General features: G+C 45.1%; 1 protein-coding gene and 1 non-coding gene across 2 annotated transcripts in view; both read left to right on the forward strand.

Moving 5' to 3' along the window:
- Window positions 1-1,108: 1,108 nt before the first annotated feature.
- Window positions 1,109-1,191, forward strand: TRNAL-CAG. Its single transcript has one exon. It is a non-coding gene; the product is annotated as a tRNA-Leu (tRNA).
- Window positions 1,192-2,298: 1,107 nt separating this feature from the next.
- Window positions 2,299-22,384, forward strand: part of WDR4 (WD repeat domain 4) — a 35,058-nt gene continuing 14,972 nt past the window's right edge. The window contains exons 1-6 of the mRNA XM_038760128.1: window positions 2,299-2,390; window positions 8,623-8,688; window positions 10,551-10,697; window positions 15,109-15,265; window positions 17,246-17,358; window positions 22,089-22,149. Coding sequence (XP_038616056.1) covers window positions 2,299-2,390; window positions 8,623-8,688; window positions 10,551-10,697; window positions 15,109-15,265; window positions 17,246-17,358; window positions 22,089-22,149 — 636 coding nt within the window. The remainder of the gene's footprint in view (window positions 2,391-8,622; window positions 8,689-10,550; window positions 10,698-15,108; window positions 15,266-17,245; window positions 17,359-22,088; window positions 22,150-22,384) is intronic.

Below are 22,384 nucleotides of genomic sequence, written 5' to 3' on the forward strand. Positions count from 1 at the left end.
CTTTCTCTCTCTTTCTCACTCTCTTCCTTTCTCTCTTTCTCCCTCCCTATCTCTCTTCCTTTCTTTTTCTCTCTTTCTCTCTTTTTCTCTCTCTCTTCCTTTTTCTTTCTCTCTCTCTATCTCTTCCTCTCTTTCTTTCTTTCTTCCTTTCTCTTTCTTTCTTTCACTCTTTCTTTCTCTCTTCCTTCCTTCCTCTTTATTGAGCGCTTCCTGTGTGCAGTGCACTGCACTAAGCGCTTGGGAAGTCCAAGTCGGCAACATATAGAGACGATCCCGACCCAACAATAACCCTCCCCCCCATCAATCAATCAATCAATCAATCAATCGTATTTATTGAGCTTTTACTGTGTGCAGAGCACTGTACTAAGCGCTTGGGAAGTCCAAGTCGGCAACATATAGACGATCCCGACCCAACAATAACCCTCTCCCCATAAATCAATCAATCCGTCAATCAATCGTATTTATTGAGCGCTTACTGTGTGCAGAGAGCACTGTACTAAGCGCTTGGGAAGTACAGGTTGGCAACATATAGAGACAGTCCCTACCCAACAGTGGGCTCACAGTCGAGAAGGGGGAGACAGAGAACAAAACCAAACATATTAACAAAATAAAATAAATAGAATAGATATGTACAGGTAAAATAAATAAATATATTTATATATATATACATAAATATATACATATGATGCATATACATGATACATATACATATGATATATACATGTATACATAAAGATATATACATAAATACATATTTATTCTATTTATTTTATTTTGTTAATATGTTTTGTTTTGTTGTCTGTCTCCCCCAACAACCCTCCCCCTCCCCCCATAAATACATATTTATTATATTTTATTTTAATATGTTTTGTTTTGTTGTCTGTCTCCCCCTTCTAGACTGTGAGCCCGCTGGTGGGTAGGGACCGTCTCTATATGCTTTCAACTTGTACTTCCCAAGCGCTTAGTACAGTGCAGCGTGCCTCAGTGGAAAGAGCGCGGGCTTTGGAGTCAGAGGTCATGGGTTCCAATCCCGGCTCCGCCAATTGTCAGCTGTGTGACTTTGGGAAAGTCACTTCACTTCTCTGTGCCTCAGTTACCTCATCTGTGAGTCAGGATGGCCGAGTGGTCTAAGGCGCTGCGTTCAGGTCGCAGTCTCCCATGGAGGCGTGGGTTCGAATCCCACTTCTGACAGATGTTGTTTGAGAAGCAGCGTGGCTCAGTGGAAAGAGCACGGGCTTTGGAATCAGAAGTCATGGGTTCGAATCCCGACTCCACCACATGTCTGCTGTATGATCTTGGGCAAGTCACTTAATTTCTCTGAGCCTCAGTTACCTCATCTGTAAAATGGGGATTAAGACTGTGAACCCCACATGGGACAACCTGATCACTTTGTATCCCCCCCCAGCGCTTAGAACGGTGCTTTGCACATAGTAAGCGCTTAACAAATGCCAACAACGGGCTTTGGAATCAGAAGTCATGGGTTCGAATTCCGACTCCACCACATGTCTGCTGTGTGACCTTGGGCAAGTCACTTAATTTCTCTGAGCCTCAGTTACCTCATCTGTAAAATGGGGATTAAGACTGTGAACACATGGGACAACCTGATCACTTTGTATCCCCCCAGCGCTTAGAACAGTGCTTTGCACATAGTAAGCGCTTAACAAATGCCAACATTGTTATTGTTATCTGTAAAATGGGGATGAAGACTGTGAGCCCCCCGTGGGACAGCCTGATCACCTGGTATCCTCCCCAGCGCTTAGAACAGTGCTTTGCACATAGTAAGCGCTTAATAAATGCCATTTTTTTTTAACAAATACCAAATTATTATTATTTTATTTTGTTAGTATGTTTTGTTTTGTTCTCTGTCTCCCCCTTCTAGACTGTGAGCCCACTGTTGGGTAGGGACCGTCTCTCTATGTTGCCAACTTGGACTTCCCAAGCGCTTAGTACAGTGCTCTGCACACAGTAAGCGCTCAATAAATACGATTGATTGATTGATTATTACAAGTCGACAACAGAGAGACACAAAAGTAGACAAACCCCGGACGACAACGGGATCACAATCTGAGAGGGTGGGGGAGGGGAGGACTGTACAAATAGTATGACGTACGGGGAACGTGCTTCCTGATTGGCGGAGCCCGTCGTTGCCGGGCAACATTTCCCGCCCCAAGAGCGCGCGCGCGCGCGCACGCGGGGGTCCCCGGGGACGACGATGACGGCGACACGCTGCCCGTGACGTCATCGCGCCGGTGGCCGTGACGTCGCGCGCGTGGCCGAGCGGCGCGTGGGGCGGCGCGCATGGCGGGGCGCGCGGCGCTGGACTGCGGCACGCGGGCGCTGGCCGTGACCGGCCGGAGCCGCTTGGTGGCCGCGCGCCGCGGGGCCTGCAGGTGAGCGGGGCCCGGCGGGAGACACCTCATGATGGTGGCATTTTATTAAGCGCTTACTATGTGCCAAGCACTGTTAATCATAATATTGATGACATTTGGTAAGCGCTTACTATGTGCAAAGCACTGTTCCAAGCGCCGGGGAGGTTCCAAGGTGATCAGGTGGTCCCACGTTGGGGGGGCTCACAGTCTTAATCCCCATTTTGCTGAGGTAACTGAGGCCCAGTGAAGTGACTTGCCCAAAGTCACACAACTGACAGTTGGCAGAGCCGGGATTTGAATAATAATAATAATAATGACTTTTATTAAGCGCTTACTATGTGCAAAGCATGGTTACAAGGTGATCAGGCTGTCCCAGCGGGGCTCACAGATTTAATCCCCATTTCACTGAGGTAACTGAGGCCCAGAGAAGTGAAGTGACATGCCCAAAGTCACACAGCTGACAGTTGGCAGAGCCGGGATTTGAATAATAATAATAATAATGACTTTTATTAAGCGCTTACTATGTGCAAAACATGGTTACAAGGTGATCAGGTTGTCCCAGCGGGGGCTCACAGATTTAATCCCCAGTTTGCTGAGGTAACTGAGCCCAGAGAAGTGAAGTGACTTGCCCAAAGTCACACAGCTGACAGTTGGCAGAGCCGGGATTTGAATAAAAATAATAATAATAATAATAATATTTATTAAGCACTTGGGAGGTTATAAGGTGATCAGGTTGTCCCATCGGGGGCTCACACATTTAATCCCCATTTTGCTGAGGTAACTGAGGCCCAGAGAAGTGAAGTGACTTGCCCAAAGTCACGCAGCTGACAGTTGGCAGAGCCGGGATTTAGATAATAATAATAATAATAATGACTTTTATTAAGCGCTTACTATGTGCAAAACATGGTTACAAGGTGATCAGGTTGTCCCAGCGGGGGCTCACAGATTTCATCCCCATTTTTCTGAGGTAACTGAGGCCCAGAGAAGTGAAGTGACATGCCCCAAGTCACACAGCTGACAGTTGGCAGAGCCGGGATTTGAATAATAATAATAATAATAATAACAATGACGTTTATTAAGCGCTTGGGAGGTTATAAGGTGATCAGGTTGTCCCAGCGGGGGCTCACAGATTTAATCCCCAGTTTGCTGAGGTAACTGAGGCCCAGAGAAGTGAAGTGACTTGCCCAAAGTCACACAGCTGACAGTTGGCAGAGCCTGGATTTGAATAGTAATAATAATAATGACATTTATTAAGTGCTTACTTTGCAATAATCCCCATTTATTAAGTGCTTACTATGTGCAAAGCACTGTTCCAAGTGCTGGGGAGGTTACAGGGTGATCAGGTTGTCCCAGAGGGGGCTCACAGATTTAATCCCCATTTTACTGAGGTAACTGAGGCCCAGAGAAGTGAAGTGACATGCCCAAAGTCACACAGCTGACAGTTGGCAGAGCCTGGATTTGAATAGTAATAATAATAATGACATTTATTAAGTGCTTGCTATGTGCAAAGCACCGTTCCAAGCGCTGGGGAGGTTACAAGGTGATCAGGTTGTCCCAGCGGGGGCTCACAGATTTAATCCCCATTTTTCTGAGGTAACTGAGGCCCAGAGAAGTGAAGTGACTTGCCCAAAGTCATACAGCTTACAGTTGGCAGAGCCTGGATTTGAATAGTAATAATAATAATGACATTTATTAAGCGCTTACTATGTGCAAAGCACTGTTCCAAGCGCTGGGGAGGTTACAAGGTGATCAGGTTGTCCCAGTGGGGGCTCACAGATATAATCCCCATTTTACTGAGGTAACTGAGGCCCAGAGGAGTGAAGTGACTTGCCCAAAGTCACACAGCTGACAGTTGGCAGAGCCTGGATTTGAATAGTAATAATAATAATGACATTTATTAAGCGCTTACTATGTGCAAAGCACTGTTCCAAGCGCTGGGGAGGTTACAAGGTGATCAGGTTGTCCCAGTGGGGGCTCACAGATATAATCCCCATTTTACTGAGGTAACTGAGGCCCAGAGGAGTGAAGTGACTTGCCCAAAGTCACATAGCTGACAGTTGGCATAGCCTGGATTTGAGTAGTAATAATAATAATGACATTTATTAAGTGCTACTATGTGCAAAACACTGTTCCAAGCACCGGGGAGGTTACAAGGTGATCGGGTTGTCCCAGCGGGGGCTTGCAGATTTAATCCCCATTTTGCTGAGGTAATTGAGGCCCAGAGAAGTGAAGTGACTTGCCCAAAGTCACACAGCTGATAGTTGGCAGAGCCTGGATTTGAGCAGTAATAATAATAATGACATTTATTAAGCACTTGGGAGGTTATAAGGTGATCAGGTTGTCCCAGCGGGGGCTCACAGATTTCATCCCCATTTTTCTGAGGTAACTGAGGCCCAGAGAAGTGAAGTGACATGCCCAAAGTCACACAGCTGACAGTTGGCAGAGCCTGGATTTGAATAGTAGTAATAATGACATTTATTAAGCGCTTACTATGTGCAAAGTACTGTTCCAAGCGCTGGTGAGGTTACAAGGTGATCAGGTTGTCCCAGCGGGGGCTCACAGATTTAATCCCTATTTTGCTGAGGTAACTGAGGCCCAGAGAAGTGAAGTGACTTGCCCAAAGTCACACAGCTGACAGTTGGCAGAGCCTGGATTTGAATAGTAATAATAATAATGACATTTATTAAGCGCTTACTATGTGCAAAGCACTGTTCCAAGCGCTGGGGAGGTTACAAGGTGATCAGGTTGTCCCAGCGGGGGCTCACAGATATAATCCCCATTTTACTGAGGTAACTGAGGCCCAGAGAAGTGAAGTGACTTGCCCAAAGTCACACAGTTGACAGTCGGCAGAGCCGGGTTTTGAACCCACGACCTCTGACTCCAAAGCCCGGGCTCTTTCCACTGAGCCATGCTGCTTCTCTCTTCTAAGCACAGTGGGGATACAAGGTCATCAGGTTGTCCCACGGGGGGGGGGGGCTAACAGTCTTCATCCCCCTTTTACAGATGAGGGAACTGAGGCCCAGAGAAGTCAAGTGACTTGCCCAAAGTCACCCAGCTGACAGTTGGTGGAGCCAGGATTTCAACCTAGGACCTCTGACTCCAGTAATAATAACGGCATTTGTTAAGCGCTTATTATATGCAAAGCACTGTTCTAAGCACTGGGGAGGATACAAGGTGATCAGGTTGTCCCACGTGGGGCTTACAGCCTTAATCCCCATTTCACAGGTGAGGGAACTGAGGCCCAGTGAAGTGACTTGCCCAAAGTCACCCAGCTGACAAGTGGTGGAGCCGGGATTTGAACCCATGACCTCTGACTCCAAAGCCCGGGCTCTTTCCATTGAGCCACGGGCCGGCAGCTGGGGCCGCCCACTTACACCCCTTAGCCCACTCTTCACTCCCCCCAAAGTCCCTCAGCCACACGGGGGGATGGTGATGACGGTAGCATTTGTGAAGTGCTTACTATGTGCCAAGCACTGTTCTAAGTGCTGAAATAAATACAAGGTGATCAGGTTGTCCCACATGGGGCTCACAGGCTTCATCCCCATTTTACAGATGAGGTAACTGAGGCCCAGAGAAGTGAAGTAATAATAATATATTATTACAATATTACATGACTGGCCAATAAATACCAATACTCCTACTGTTTACTATCATCATCATCATCAATCGTATTTATTGAGCGCTTACTATGTGCAGAGCACTGTACTAAGCGCTTGGGAAGTACAAATTGGCAACATATAGAGACAGTCGCTACCCAACAGTGGGCTCACAGTCTAAAAGGGGGAGACAGAGAACAAAACCAAACATACTAACAAAATAAAATAAATAGAATAGATATGTACAAGTAAAATAAATAAATAAATAGAGTAATAAATATGTGCAAACATATACATATATACAGGTACTTTGGGGAAGGGAAGGAGGTAAGATGGGGGGGATGGAGAGGGGGATGAGGGGGAGAGGAGTTGAGCAGCGTGTTTTAAAAGGAATCAAATGACATAATAGACCCTCTGAAAGTTGTAGCTAGGCCTCTGTTGCATGTGATTCGTTTTTAAATATACAACTGAAAATTAATTACCACATTAGACTCCATATGATTTGGGATTTGAAAGTCACTTCAATTTCTTGATGTGGATAACATTTCTCAGTCTGATCCAGCGTTATGTGAAGTAAGAAAGAGTTCTTACGTTAATTGCCTCAATAACTATGCTGTAGGCCGTTTCAAATTAGAACACTAGATTTGTTAAGCAGTATGGAAAAGTACTTGGCATTTCAATACCAAGTTTGTACCTGGCAGCAGTGAGGTGTAGAAGAAGGGCATTGAAGTTCAGTCATTTGTTTGTAGTAGTATTCTCATCTTTCCCTTAATGTAATTTTCTAAAGAAGCCCCAGTTTTTTTTTTTAACTTAGGTTCATAAAATTTATCAAGCTTGCAATTATAACTGCCTTTTATTTCATGGAAGCAAGAGAAAGGCTGCAAGATTGGGAAAGGGTGTATTGTCACCGGAGGTCACTTACCAAGTGATCAATTAATCAGTGATATGTGTTGAATACTTACTGTGTGCAGAGCACTGTGGTAAGTGCTTGGGAGAGTACCGTTCAACAGAGTTGATATCATGCTCCCTGCCCATAAAGAACTTAACATTCAACAAGGAGATGGCCTGGCCTGAAGACCTCAGGCCACAAGCCACTGAAAGGTGGCCGGGTGGCCCTGTGCAGCCTGGGCCACTGAGCACAGACTGGGAACCATGCACATGAGAAATGCATTATGAATAGTGCAAGGAGGAAGTCTCAGCAAATGCTGCAGTTATAGATCTCCTTCACTCACAGGGATGCTTGGACTGGCCCAGGGTACCGTGCAAACCCTCCCTGAAAGTAAGATTGAGTCCAGCTAGCTACAAGCTTGAGTAATAGTTATAGTATATAGTGAGCATCTTTTGTGTGCAAAGTGCCAGGCCAAGTTCTGGGAAACAATGCACAGATGGGAATTAAATATGGTCCCCGTCTCTGGGGGGTCCCGAGTAAATGATCCTGCATTTATTAAGTGCTTGCTGTTTGCAGAGCGCTTGGGAGAGTACAAAATAACAGACACATGCCCTGTCCACAAAGAGCTTGCAGTCCAGAGGACTGTTTGAGCTCAGGTTGGGCCAGGCTGGTTTGCACACCTGTGAGGGGCTCTATATCAGGGTGGGAAATGATGACCAGGAAACTCCCCGAGTTACCCTTTCCTAATCAATCAACCCTAGTTATTGAGTGCTTATTGTGTGCAGAGCAATGTACATAGTGCTTGGGAGAGTACAATACAATCGAGTTGGTAAACATGTTCCCTGCCTACAGTGAGCTCAAAGTCTAGAGGGGTAGACAGACATCAATATAAATAAATTATGGATATGTACATAAGTGCTGGAGGGGCTGAGGGAGGGGTAAATAATGGGAGTAAATCCACTTCAATCATATTTATTGAGCTCGTACTGTGTGCAAAGCATTGTACTAAGTGCTTGGAAAGTACAATTTAGCAACAGAGAGACAGTCCCTGCCCACACCGGACTTACAGGGAGGAGACAGACATCAAAACAAGTAAACAGTTGCAAGGAAGACGTAGAATGGAGAGGGAGAGGAGAGATTGAGGGCATAGGGAAAGCCACTTGGAGGAGATGTGCCTTCAGTAAGGCTTTCTACTCATCCAGTCCTTTGAAATATTTCTGAAATTTCTTAATACTCCCTCCTAGCTAGATTGTGAGCACCAAGTGGGACAGGGGCTATCCTGATTATCTCGTATTATCTCGTATCTTGCCACATAATAAGTACTTAATGCATATTATTATTATATTAAGAAAAACACTTGATGAGTTGATAACAAAATTGTAGCTTTTCTAGCTTTTGTCCCCTTCCATTGAACTAATCACATTGGAAACTCTCACATACTCAATTCCGTGTCATACTCATAACTTTCATAAGGAGACAAATGAAGTAAAATAGAATGGCCTCATGGATTTCTAGGTCCAAAAAAAGACGATTTTGACTGCAAAACCAATTGCTGTACGTCAAGCTCATAGGACTTACATGATTGGCCGATTGCATCAAAATGCTGCCCACATGTTTGTCTGATTTCATTAGCCCATCTCATCCCTGTAAGGCACTTTGGTGCAATAAATAGTTTCAGAGGGCAGCGAACAGGGCATTTTTCAGGGCCCAAAACCAGCCTCCCCTTTTGGCAGTGCCCCCCTTTAATCGCTTTGTTCATTGCTTCTAGTGAGGACGTCAGCTTCTTTGTCTACGACTGCAGCACTGCCGAGAAGAAGCCACCAGAGGATAAAGGGTGAGATCATTTTGGTGAACTCTTTGACAGCCCTTCCAGTGATCGGTGCTGACAGACCAAATAACAGTGGACGTTGTCCACTAAATACGGCTGTGTGGATCTCCACTTATCCTTCTGTCCTCCAAAAAAGATGCTTGAATGACATAGGTCTGGGCTCTGCCCTCCCCTCCGTGTTGATTATACACTTGGCTGTGTACCCTTTCAGGACTTTGACTCTCACCCTGTCCCCACAATACTCATGCAAATCTTCTTATATCTGTTTTCCCTCTCCCTAAGCTATTTTAATATCTTTCTGTGCCTCGAGGCTGTAAGCTCTTGGAGGGCAGGGATAGCAGGGGCACATTAAGCACTCAATAAATTCTGTTGATGGACTGATTGATTGAATAGCTGAAGCCCCACTGTGGCGGAGGTTAAGGATTTATTGGTTTGGGCCTCCCTAGCAGCGGAAATGATGGAGTGCCGCGGTTGGGAGACCCCCACCTTTCGCGCGAGAGTCACAGCATGGCCTGAGGCTGGGCAAGCACAAGTCCTGCTCAGCACTCGTTGCTACTCTCCTGGCAAAGGTCAGAGACTTCCTTCTTGGGCACCCTCTTGCCCCCACCCCTCCTTTTCTCCCAGCTCACAGTGGGAAGACCACAGACCGTCTGCATTGCGGGTGATGGTTTCAGGCATCTGCCTGAAGGCTTTGCGATTTTAGGAAAAACATGTACCTTGTTCAGAAAAATTAGCTCTGTGAGTTGTTTCAAGATATGGAGCGTATTTTAACCTGTAGACTACGATAGAACTGTTTGGGGGAGTAGATAAAGATTGTGTGAAAGTTCTATATGGTAGTCTTCTCAGTAATAACCAGTGGTATTTATTGAGTGCTTATTGTGTGCAGAGCACTATACTAAACAGGTGTCTTAGTGTATTTTGTCCAGTGTAATAGTGTGCTTAATCTGTGGCATATGTGGGTCATTCCAATTCAGTTACATTTTCACTATTTTCCCTAAGAGTCGATTGGGAATTTTTTTTACGTTAATAAGTGTAAGGGAGGAAGAAAAAGTGAAAAAGCCGAAGTGCCCCACCTACTCTACCCAAGTATTTTGCATTTCAATTCCTGATACTTAAAGTATACTCTGAAAGAGAAAAGAAATCCTTATGAATGTAAGCATAATAATAATAACTCTAGGAATTTAAGTGCTTACTATATGCTAATCCCTCTATTAAACGCTGGGGTGGATACAAGACTTGACACGTCCATGCCTGATGTGGGGCTTGTTGTCTGAGAGAGAAGCCCATTTTACAGATGAGGAAACTGAGAGAAATTAAGTGACTTGCCCAAGGTCATACAACAGGCTAGTATAGCAGGCAGGGTAAAAATCTGGCTCCCTTCACTCTCAGGTCCATGCTGTTTTCACTAGACCACACTGTTTCTCCATTAATCAATCAGTAATAGTATTTACTGAGCACTTACTGTGTGCTTGAGGGAATACAATATAACAGAGTTGGTAGATGCATTTCCTGCCCATGAGGGGCAATGCTTCTTAATGGAAAAAACCATTCACTTACATGTTCTCATGATGCAAATTCATTAAAAAAGACTGCTCTGTGTTCTTAAACTTGCAACTGGACACTCATTTTGATGGACCCCCCAAGTCTCTTACTTGAGCACTTTCATGCAATTCCCGCACCTTAAATAGCAGTTGATTTTTGCTGGCCTTCCCAACTTTTTATTTGTATAAAATGCCTTTTGAGAACTTTATCAGTTTTATTCTTTAGATGGTGCCCTGCACATTTGCCATACCAGTTTGTTACCATTAGTATTTACTTAGATGATGTTTAAGATATAATTATTTTTTTAATTCCTTTCTGTTTCATAGTGAGGATGAACAGCCTGTGGATAAAGGAAGTGACAACATCCTTGCATCTACGTTTTCCAAATCAGGCAACTACTTCGCTCTGACTGATGACAACAAGCGTCTGATTCTTTTCCGTACACAACCTTCTTGGGAATGCCTGAGCGTCAGGTAGGCAGTAAGGCTCCCAAGGTGTTCTGATCAGCAGAAGATATTTCCTGAAAGCATTCTAGTGGCTTATCATTGTAGGAAGCAGTGCGGCCTAGTGGAAAGATCTCAGGCCTGGGAATTGGAGAACCTGGGTTCTTCACCGCTCCGCCACTTGTCTGCTGTGTGAGCCTGGTCAAGTCACTTCACTTCTCTGGGCTCAGTTTCCTCTATTTTCCGTTCCAGCTAACCTTCTAGCTGTAGCTTGCCTACCGCTCTCCTGACTCTGACCGGCTGCTTATGAAACTCTTCCCATCTCTTCGCAGCCCCAGTCCACCAAACCCCATCTCTTTCCACTTTCAAAGACCTTAAAAAGCTCTCTCCCGGTGGAGACATTTCCAGACTGCCTCCCTTTCCTAGTCATGTCATCCCCTCAGCCATCTGCTTTTTTTATAAATGGCTTGATTTTGTTTTGATTGTATCTATGCTCTTATTGTATGCTAGGCAACTGATGTCCATTTGTCTCTGCATCAGGTTACAAGCTCCTTGAGGGCAGCCCCTGATGCCGTGCCTTTTACGCCTACTTGATACATATGGGGCTTCGTATGGAGGCTCTTGATAATCCCCTTTTCCCACCCTCAGTCTCCAGATCGGGTAAACCATTCTGAGACTGGAAATGACGGAGTCAGTCATCCATTCGCTAGCCGAAAGACTCGGGCTGACCCTTCAGTGGGGAGATGAGGAATTCTGCCTATGGCATATTCAGGGTCCAGGCTCAGGAGGACAAGAGTACTGGGGAGATGCGAGATAGCTGTGAAAAGTAAGAGTATCCACCCGCCGATGGTGGATACGAGGCCCGGAGTGGATGAGATCATCCTAATCAGCCTATTATTTGGGGGTTTTGTCTCGCACCGTTCCTGCAGAGCATTGCGGCCCTGTTTCTGTCGCAGCTGCTTAATTAGCCAATTAGAATGTGTAGCTGGGTGGCAAGCCCGGCACTAGCAGTTTGTTTAAATTACAGTGTACACTGTGAATTTTGATTAATCTCACCCCAGAGCGTAATTGTCTTTTCTTTGTCATTGTTGTCTCCATATTTATCACGTTACACGTGTCTCTCCGGCGGATCCGTTGACACCGGTGACCACCGGGAGAATCGAGATCACCTCCATGGTGGTAGCCCGGGCTCGTGATGAGTTGAGTGGACAGTTACCATTCAGGCAGCAGGAAGGGATCTCTGGTCTTCTTAATTTTGCCTTTTCTGTTGTTCCCGAGAGGGATTGCCTGGCCCCTTTTGGGTCCATGCGGCTGGGGAGAATTCCCTAGCGCCTCAGTTTTCACTTTGAAACTGGCAGCTGGCCGTCCAGCTGCAGCGAGAGTCGGGAATTCATTCATATGCATGCCGAGGACCCTGCATCTGCTTCACGGGGATAATGGGGGCCAGCATCACCACTTGAACAAAGGAAAGTGGACACATGGGATCTGTGGTGGAGGGGAAGAGGATGTGAGCTGTTTACTAGCCAAGGTGGGAGGGGCTCTTGGGCAGTGGTAACAAAGCACAGGTAGTAGCCATACAGTAACAGGATTTGTTGAGCGCCTACTGAGTGTAGTGCACTGTACGGAGAGCGTGGGAAATACAAAACAAGCAATACATCTGCGGCTCATAAGGAGCTAACATTCTAGCGGGGGATGGCAGACATAAGTGTATTTACAAATAGAAGTGGTATATTGAAATGTAGGAGAGTAGGTTGACCTGCAGCCTAGTAATTGGATTTTCAGAGGTTTACTCGGGTGAGTCATTTACATTTCCATATCATATTTTAAAATAATAATAAATGTGTTATTTAGTAAGGGCTTACTGTGTACCAAACACTACCAAACGGTGGGGTAGATGTCTGCTGACTGTTGTATTGTACTCTCCCAAGTGCTTGGTACAAAGCTCTGCACACAGTAAATTCTCAGTAGATCCCATTGATTGCAAGGTAATCAGGTCAGACACAATCTGTGTCCCACTTAAGGCTCGCAGTCCAAGTTGGAGGGAGAATAGATACTTTTTCCCCAATTTTACAAATGAGGAAAGAGGCACAGAAAAATTAAATGACTTTTCCCACTGTCACATAACAGGCAGGTGACAGATTAGAACCCAGATCCTCTAACTCCCAGCCCTGTGTTCTTTCCACTAGGCCATATACAAAGGAGTCGTTCTTTGCTTTGATTTTAAGGGGGGAATGTAATTCATAGTGCTTCCTCGGGCACAGAAATATTTATTTTGGTCGTTATTTGAAAAGGTCATATTCACCCCATCCTTCTGTTATGGCCTCAAATCTTGACCAATCTAAAAAAAACCCTTAAAACCCTAAAAAAAAAAAAAACCCAAACCCTAAAATCCTCATTCTCTGAAGGAATCTGATCCTATATGTCAGAAATTGGGGTGAAATTAAGATCCAAACAGCTTCAGTTTGAGAGCCCTGTAGCAGAGAGGTTCCTCTCTGCTGTGAGCTGTAGAGCTTTTGGGACCCATTATATCTGAAAAATTAGTCTTGGTTAGAGCTCCCTGTTCCTGCCGTACTCATAAGAATACTCTGAGGAGAAAAGTGAGATGAAATAATGCTTAAAAAAAAAGCCTTTTGGAAATATAAAAGCACTATACAACTACTGAGGTAGTAGTATTTGTCAAGCAAGTTTATATATCAGTTTACCTACAAGGCAGCCTGACCTTAGGGTGATTGGTCACTGGTTCAACTTCTGGCCTTCTCATTCAGTTCAATACATCGTATTTATTGAGTGCTTACTGGGTGCAGAGCACCATGCTAAGCACTTCGGGGGGTATTCAACAATAAACAGACATATTCCCTGCCCACAATGAGCTTAGAGTCTAGAGACTCATCACGGAAAGTGGCAATAGTGCCACCAAACTTGTAGGGGTGGAAAATCTAACGGAAGGAATGCCAGGCGCCACCGTGCCACAGTTCAGGGTGTGATCTAGATTTCCTCCTAAGCCTGTTGCGAATGGGTCTACATCGGGAGGGGAGGGGGAGAGAGAGAAATGGATGGATGAGTTGTCTCCCCAAAGTCTGGGAGGATTTAGCACGGAAGGTGATGGACCTTCAGAAGGGGGTTACTGGCTGAGCCCAACTGCACCTCTCTGCTCTGTAGGTACAGGGTCTCATGGCCGAATCGACTCTTCCTCCTTCCCTCAGCTTCTGCCGTGGCCACTCAAGCCCCTAAAGAGGGGCTTCTGGGGCCAGGCTGATTCCCTCCCTCCACCCTGCCTGATTCTTCCAAGCTGTTGCCACTTGGGTGGATTATTTGTGGTGGGGGTGGAGTGGCTGGGGAAGGGTAGGGGTGTCCCATGGGGGAGGGTGGATGTGCAGAGCTACCTGTTTATAGTTTTCTATCCCTGGCTCCCTCCATAATAAAGTTTTTTGACACCCCCCCGGCCCCCCCCAACACCGCATACTCCAGCTGGTAAGTAAACACAGTAGAAAATTGATGTGCCAAACTAATTGGAACCAAGGCTCATTCAGGCAATTAGAAATTCAGAGCCAAACCCCATTTGGCCTGGTACCTCTCCCCGGCACGTGCTTATTTTGGTTCCACTGTCCCCGTGTGTTGATTTCCTGAGCTCACCCTCGCTCGGCTAACTGACCTTTTGGGTAACTTTGGTTCAGATAACCAGCTTCATGTTTTCTGGAATTTCTCTCTGTTGGAAGACGGGCCAAGCAAGCATTACTATTTTAGGACAGGGCTCTGCTGACAGTAAGCACACAGTAAATACCATTGATTGATTGATTGATCGGCCCCAGAGCCTTTGCTTGCTTCTCCCACTTCCTGCATGCTGAGGAAGGGATGTTACTGGTGCCTTGTTTGGAACAGGACTGCTGGGAGCCCAGTCAGAGCCAGGCCTGCTAGAAGCAGAGAGGAGGCAAATGGAGGCCACGAGGAGAGCCCAGTGGGCCACGTTGCCGCTCTTGAGCTTGTGGGTGAGTCACCTGCCAGGATGTTGCTGTATTTGAATTTTAGCTCATTTCTTCCTCCCTGCCTCCTTAGCAATTTGCCGCCCAAACACTTGTGCACGGCAACTTTCCCAGTTATTTAACCACTTTTTTATCCACGGTATATTTTATGGTTGACCCTAGCTAGACTATAAGCTCCTCCATTAGAATGTAAGCTCCTTGCAGGCAGGAAGTGGTCACTCCCTTATTCCACATTTCCCAAGCCAACAATGCACCACGCCAAGTGAGCGTTCAATAAATCCAGCTACTACTAGTACTACTATTACTATTTCAGCGCTTGAATCATGCCTTCTATCTTTTGTACTCTTCTAAGTACTTAGTACAGTGCCACACACAGGCACTCAATAAATACCATCAATTGACGAATATGCAAGGGAAGAACCTAGATCATATCCAATAAGGAAAGCTGTTTTGACTTTCAGGGCTGTAGTGAGGAGATGTACCTCGCTGACCTTTACAGCTTCGGAAGAGAAGATTCTCGTGGCGGACAAGTCTGGGGATGTGTATTCGTTTTCGGTAACGGAACCACACGGCGGTGGAAAACTTGAACTTGGCCACCTGTCTATGCTGTTGGATGTGGTAAGTAGAATAGACCTCTTTAATCGGAAACTCTTTGCTGGGCTTTCTGGTGACAGGGTGGCCAACCATAATAATAATAATAATGATGATAATTGTGGTATTTGGTAAGTATTTACTACATGTAAAGCACTGTACCACCTGCTGGAGTACATACAAGGTATTCTCCCAAGCGCTTAGTATAATGCTTTGCACACAGTTACTGCTCAATAAATATGATTATTATTATTAATGATGGTAATCATAATAGTACTCAGGTCACACAGGGTCCCTGTCTCACACAGGGCTCGAAGAGTCGGGAGAATGGGCATTTAAACCCCATTTTAAACGTGAGGAAACAGACACAGAGAAGTTGGTGACTTGCCCAAAGTCACCCTGCAGGAAAGTGGCAGCGCCCAGATTGGAACCCAGTTCCCCTGACCCCCAGGCCCGAACATTTCTCTAAACTCAGTTCTATAGAATGGAGTCATCATTCATTCATTCAGTTGTATTTATTGAGCACTTACTGTGTACTAAGTGCATGGGAGAGTACAGCACAACAGTAAACAGTACAACAATAGACAGACACATTCCCTGTCCACAACGAGTTTATAGTGTAGAGGATATCCCATATCTTTCCTGCTCCTTCAGGAGTTTGGTAAAGGAGAATTGGATGTTAAAGTAGCTGAGTTTAGGTAAGAAAAAAACCCTATAAATTCAAGTATCATTCCCCATTTTAATGTAAATTTTTTCCTAAAAATAGAAGGCTAACTAAACAAAACAAAAATGAATCCATTCCAAAAATGGGCAAGGGGGTGGGGGGGTGCAGCTTTTAAAATTGCCTTAAATGAGGAACACCTTATGCTGAAGGGGTAGCTGGGTTAGCCTGGGATTGAGGCCTGATCTCAGCCTTGCCACTACCTCCCTTGGCACCAGGCATTTCATTTGGTTTCTCTGGGTCTTGGTTTCCCCTACAGCTATGGCAAGCTGTCTAATCCCTGCTCCGTCATTTGTCTGCTGTGGGACTTTGGGCAAGGCACTTCACTTCTGTGGGCCTCAGTTACCTTCTCTAAAATGGGGATTAAGACTATAAGTCCTATGTGGGGCATGGACTGTGTTTAAACCTGATTAGCTTGTACCTACCCCAGCTGTTAGTACAGTGCCTGGCACATTGTAAGTGCTCAACAAATACCATTAAAAACAACAACATCCCCGCCCCCCACCAAAATTAGGCTTCCTCCAGTTGTTTACTAGGCAATTCTATAGGAATTGCTTAAAAGATGCCAGTTTTTAACTGCACCTTGGCCGTCCTCCTATTCCAAGTGGAAGACGTGTGGGAGAACTCTTAGGCGTGAGAGCTACGTTAAAGGTTTGAAGAAGCAGAAAGAGTTGTCATAACCCTGTTTCTGCTATTTAATGTCTCTTTCCCCATGTTGACTGTAAGCTCCTTGAGACCAATCTCCTCTTCTCCCAGTGCTTAGTACAATGCTCTGCACACAGTATGCACTCAAATGCCATTGATTAATTGTACGATTGTCTGAGTGTGGGATTCCTAGGCCTCTGGTCATTAACCAAGAATATGTGTGACTATGGGCCTGTCCTCCTCTGTTGCAAAAGCCATTATGTAGCTCTAGGTTCTTAGCAAAGTTAACCTCTAGTAACGGTAACCCTGGCTGCATGGCCTTGAAGAGATCTGTATATATGTATATATGTTTGTACATATTTATTACTCTATTTATCTTGTACATATCTATTCTATTTATTTTATTTTGTTAGTATGTTTGGTTTTGTTCTCTGTCTCCCCCTTCTAGACTGTGAGCCCGCTGTTGGGTAGGGACTGTCTCTGTGTGTTGCCAACTTGTACTTCCCAAGCACTTAGTACAGTGCTCTGCACACAGTAAGCGCTCAATAAATACAATTGATTGATTGATTGATCAAAACGCAGGAGCATTCTTTGGACCGTTACAGGAGAAGTAAAATAATTCTGTTCTTTTCTTCTCTCAGGCCGTGAGTCCTGATGACCAGTACATTCTCACAGCCGACCGAGACGAGAAGATCCGGGTCAGTTTGTTCTCAGCTCCTCACAATATCGAGTCCTTCTGCCTTGGACACACAGAGTGAGTTAACGTCTCTTACAGGCTTACATCAAAGGGTCATGTGATGGATTGAAGCTCAGGTCATTTCAAGAAACTGCATTGTCTGTTGTGTGGGCAAGGTGTCAGATTGCAATTTGGTGGGTTTAGACTTGGGTGAGGACTCCTTTTTTCTTTTTTGAATGGTATTTGTTATGCACTTACTAGATGCCAAGCACTGTACTAAGTGCTGGGGTAGATACAAAGTAATCAGGTTGGACACAGTCCATGTCCCATGTAATAATAATGATAGGACTTGTTAAGTGCTTATGTGTCAAGCAGTATTCTCAGTGCAGGGGAATTTACAAGTTAATCATTTTTGACACAGTCTCTGTCCCACATGAGGCTCACACTCTTAATCTCCATTTTACAGATGAGAGAACGGAGGCACAGAGAACTTAAGTGACTTGCCCAAGGCCACACAGCAGACATGATGGAGCCAGAATCAATCAATCAATCGTATTTATTGAGCACTTACTGTGTGCAGAGCACTGTACTAAGCGCTTGGGAAGTACAAGCTGGGAACATATAGAGACAGTCCCCTTCTGACTATCCACTAAGCCACACTGCCTCCATATGCAGGGTCTCAGTATTAATCCCCATTTCCCTCATCCCCCTCTCCATCCCCCCCATCTTACCTCCTTCCCTACCCCACAACACCTGTATATATGTATATATGTTTGTACATATTTATTACTCTATTTATTTATTTATTTATTTATTTTACTTGTACATATCTATTCTATTTATTTTATTTTGTTAGTATGTTTGGTTTTGTTCTCCGTCTCCCCCTGTTAGACTGTGAGCCCACTGTTGGGTAGGGACTGTCTCTATATGTTGCCAACTTGTACTTCCCAAGCGCTTAGTACAGTGCTCTGCACAAAGTAAGCACTCAATAAATACGATTGATGATGATGATGATGATATGAGGTGAAATAGTCCCAGGGAAGTTAAGAAACTTGCCCAAGGTCACACATCAGAGAAGTGGTGGAGCTGGAATTAGAGCCCAGGTCCTGGCTCCCAGGCCTGTGGTCTTCCCACTACGCTCCTGTGCAGTTTTGCCGGGTTAAGGCAAATTCATGTTATAGGTTTGCTCCCAGGGGGACTGGTAAATTGGGATTTAGACTGGGCTCCCCTTGCTATCCTGGATTGGAGAATCCTGCCTGAAGCCATGGAACATTCTGCACTGATTGTATAGGTTAATTCTTTTTCTTGTCTAATACAGTGGCTTGGCACCTATTGAGTGCTCAGTAGGTATTGTTCCTACTACTGAATAAATGCATTCCCCGTACCCCTCACTAAGGACCAAATACAGTCATGCAATCACTAAGGACCAAATACAGTCATGCAATCACCAGAAGCTTAATTCAATTGTAGGGACCAAGGAACCATAAATTATTCGTTCATTCACTCATTCAATCGTATTTATTGAGTGCCTACTGTGTGCAGAGCACTGTGCTAAGGTCTTGGGAAGTACAAGTCGGCAACATATAGAGACGGTCCCTACCCACCAACGGGCTCACAGTCTAGAAGGGGGAGACAGACAACAAAACATGTAGACAGGTGTCAAAACCATCAGAACAAATAGAATGAAAGCTATATGCACATCATTAACAAAATAAATAGAATAGTAAATACGTACAAGTAAAATAAATAGAGTAATAAATCTGTACAAATATATGCAAGTGCTGTGGGGAAGGGAAGGAGTTAGGGTGGGGGGGATGGGGAGAAGGAGAGGAAAAAAGGGGCTCAGTCTGGGAAGGCCTCCTGGAGGAGGTGAGCGCTCAGTAGGGCTTTGAAGGGAGGAAGAGAGCTAATTAATTAATTGGTAAATTAATCAATTAATTCAGGTACAATCCAATAATGTACTTGCTAAGTGCTGTGTGCCAAGCATTATTCTGAGTACTGGTGTAGAGCAGCAGCATGGAGTAGGGGATAGAGCATGGCCCTGGGTATCAGGTTTTTAATCCTGGCCCCACCACTTGTCTGCTGTGTGATCTTGGGCAAGTCACTTCACTTCTCTGTGCCTGTTACCTCATCTGTAAAATGAGGATTGAGACTGTGAGCCCCATACGGGCTCCAACTGTGTCCAACTCGATTTGCTTGTATCCACCACAGCGCTTAGTACAATGCCTGGCACATAGGAAGTGCTTAACAAATACCATCATTACTGTTATATAAGGTCGGATACAGTCCTGCCCACCTGCAGCTGACAGTGTAAGAGGGAGTAGGATTTAATCCCCATTTTGCGGATGAGGAAGCTGAGGCACAGAGAAGTTAAGGTGACTTGCCTAAGGTCACATAGCGGACAAGTGGCAGAGCCTCCAGGGTGATCGAAATTTTTGTGTCTTTATTTTCTAAAGATGAAGTGTTACAGCGGAACTCCAGCATACCACTTGAGTCCTTGCCAAAGTAGAAATCCGTTTGGTTTGCTGCTGGGTATCCATTTGTAGTCTGATGGATATTTGGGGGTGAAGCCTTGCTTACTTTAATAATTTAAACTTCAGAGTATTAAACAGCCTTTGAACTGAGGACTTCAATCCTTTTTTGCATTTAGGTTTTGATCTCTGGCTCAGTAAACAGTTTTATCGTTAATTGTGCTGCGTTTTGATGTGCAGGGAAGGCATTTCTGTTGAAGGCAGCTATAGTTCTCAGGCAAGTGGTTAATTACAATTTCCACAAAGAGAAAGCACTTAGCATAAGTGGCTGAGCTGCTTTAAAATACACTATTTGAATTGGGGAAAGGAGGATTTAGTGGTGATTTCAGAAATTTCGCATCTATTTGTTTTTAGGGTTCGAAGCCTTGGAATATTATCTGTTAAAAAAAGCCTACTTTTTCCCCCTGTGCAATAAATATGCTTTATATGATCCGACAGCAAATTTTATGACTGCTTCTGCACATTAATAATTGGTTTCAAATTGTGTGTTCATAGCCTGGGATAATTGCAATTGCAGTTAAGGTGACGAGCACATTTCTCCGAGAAAAATCCAGTCAGTGATTCCCCTGTGGCTTCGAAAGTAGTGTTGTACTTTCTGAACGGAAACGGAGGATCTGTTAAGTGACTCCTCATCCTACCACTCCTTTCCAAACCGAGGCTTTTTACACGTCATCAGCACAGCAGATGAGCAGAGCCCTGGGCTTAAGAAAGATGAGTAGGGACCGTCTCTAATATGTTGCCGACTTGTACTTCCCAAGTGCTTAGTCCAGTGCTCTGCACACTGTAAATGCTCAATAAATACAATTGAATGAATGAATATTTGGGGATTTTGTGATTATAGGTGGGGGAAACTAGGGCAAAGAGCATGGGTCTGGACATTAGGAGACCTGGAGTCCCCAGTTCTAGTCCCAGCTCTTCCACTGGCCTTGATTACCTGGGCAAGTCACTTAACCTCTCTGGGCCTCAGTTCCCTCATCTGCACAATGGGGAATGGGATATATCATTCATTCAGTCGTATTTATTGAGCGCTTACTGTGTGCAGAGCACTGTACTAAGTGCTTGGGAAGTACAGGTTGGCAACATATAGAGATGGTCCCTACCCAACAATGGGCTCACAGTCTAGACGGGGGAGACAGACAACAAAACGAAACATGTGGACAGGTGTAAAGTCATCAGAATAAATAGAAATAATGCTAGATGCACATCATTTACAAAATAAATAGAATAGTTAATATGTACAAGTAAAATAGAGTAATAAATCTGTACAAACATACATACAGGTACAGTGGGGAGTGGAAGGAGGTAGGGCGGGGGGATGGGTAGGAGGAGAGGAAAAAGGGGGCTCAGTCTGGGAAGGCCTCCTGGAGGAAGTGAGCTCTCAGTAGGGCTTTGAAGGGAGGAAGAGAGCTAGCTTGGCGGGTCTGTAGAGGGTGGGCATTCCAGGCGGGGGGACGTGGGCCAGGGGTCGACGGCGGGACGGGCGAGAATGAGGTAAATTGAGGAGGTTAGCAGCAGAGGAGCGGAGGGTGCGGGCTGGGCTGTAGAAGGGGAGAAGGGAGGTGAGGTAGGAGGGGGCGAGGGGATGGACAGCCTTGAAGCCGAGAGTGAAGAGTTGTCCTCTCCCTCCTTCTTTGATGGTGGGCTTCATGAGGGACAGAGACTCCCCAGCCTGAATATCTTGTATCTCATAATGCATACTAAGAATTTAATTAATGCCATTATTATCAAGTAGTTGTTCTGGAATGGAAGAGAAGATTATTTCCTCTCTCAGTTTGACAGGCCTCTAGATGGGGCAAGGGAGAGTCATCTCAGAGGCCTTTCATCATCATCATCATCAATCGTATTTATTGAGCGCTTACTGTGTGCAGAGCACTGTACTAAGCGCTTGGGAAGTACAAGTTGAGTTGGCAACATATAGAGACAGTCCCTACCCAACAGTGGGCTCACAGTCTAAAAGGGGGAGACAGAGAACAAAACCAAACATACTAACAAAATAAAATAAATAGAATAGATATGTACAAGTCTTCCCGGAATGCAGGAATATGGGTGACAATATGTTTTATATTGGGGGAACCTAGTGCACAATATTCAGCCACCAGGCTGGGATGGTAATTTCAGTGCCTGATTAGAGTCCCCTGCCTCTTCTTTCCCAGCCTTGTTTGTTACGTCTCTATCAACTGTTAAGCCGGTCGATTGTACAAGTGTTGCAGATATCTCGCTTAGTAGATTCCGGCTGACCTGTTTAACATTTAGGGGGGTCAATCTCTTTCTTTTCAGGTTCGTGAGCAGAATATTTGTGGTGCCAAACTGTCCAGATCTGCTTTTATCCACCTCAGGGGTAGGTGTTTTTTGTCGTTTTCTCACCACGGCCTGATTCTCGGTACTGGACCCCAGTCACTGTAGGGGGATTTCGCTCAGGCTGCCACTGAAGGATTTGTAGGAGCTGGATTATTTCTTTGAGGACAAAGCAAGTGTTCTCTTTCATCCGCACACCACCAGATGGTGCTTGGCCTTTTCCATGTCATCCCACCGACAGCCCAACCCTGGTATACAACCTTTTTTTCAGACAAAAA

Source organism: Tachyglossus aculeatus, chromosome 18, assembly GCF_015852505.1.
Source record: "Tachyglossus aculeatus isolate mTacAcu1 chromosome 18, mTacAcu1.pri, whole genome shotgun sequence".
Taxonomy (NCBI): domain Eukaryota; kingdom Metazoa; phylum Chordata; class Mammalia; order Monotremata; family Tachyglossidae; genus Tachyglossus; species Tachyglossus aculeatus.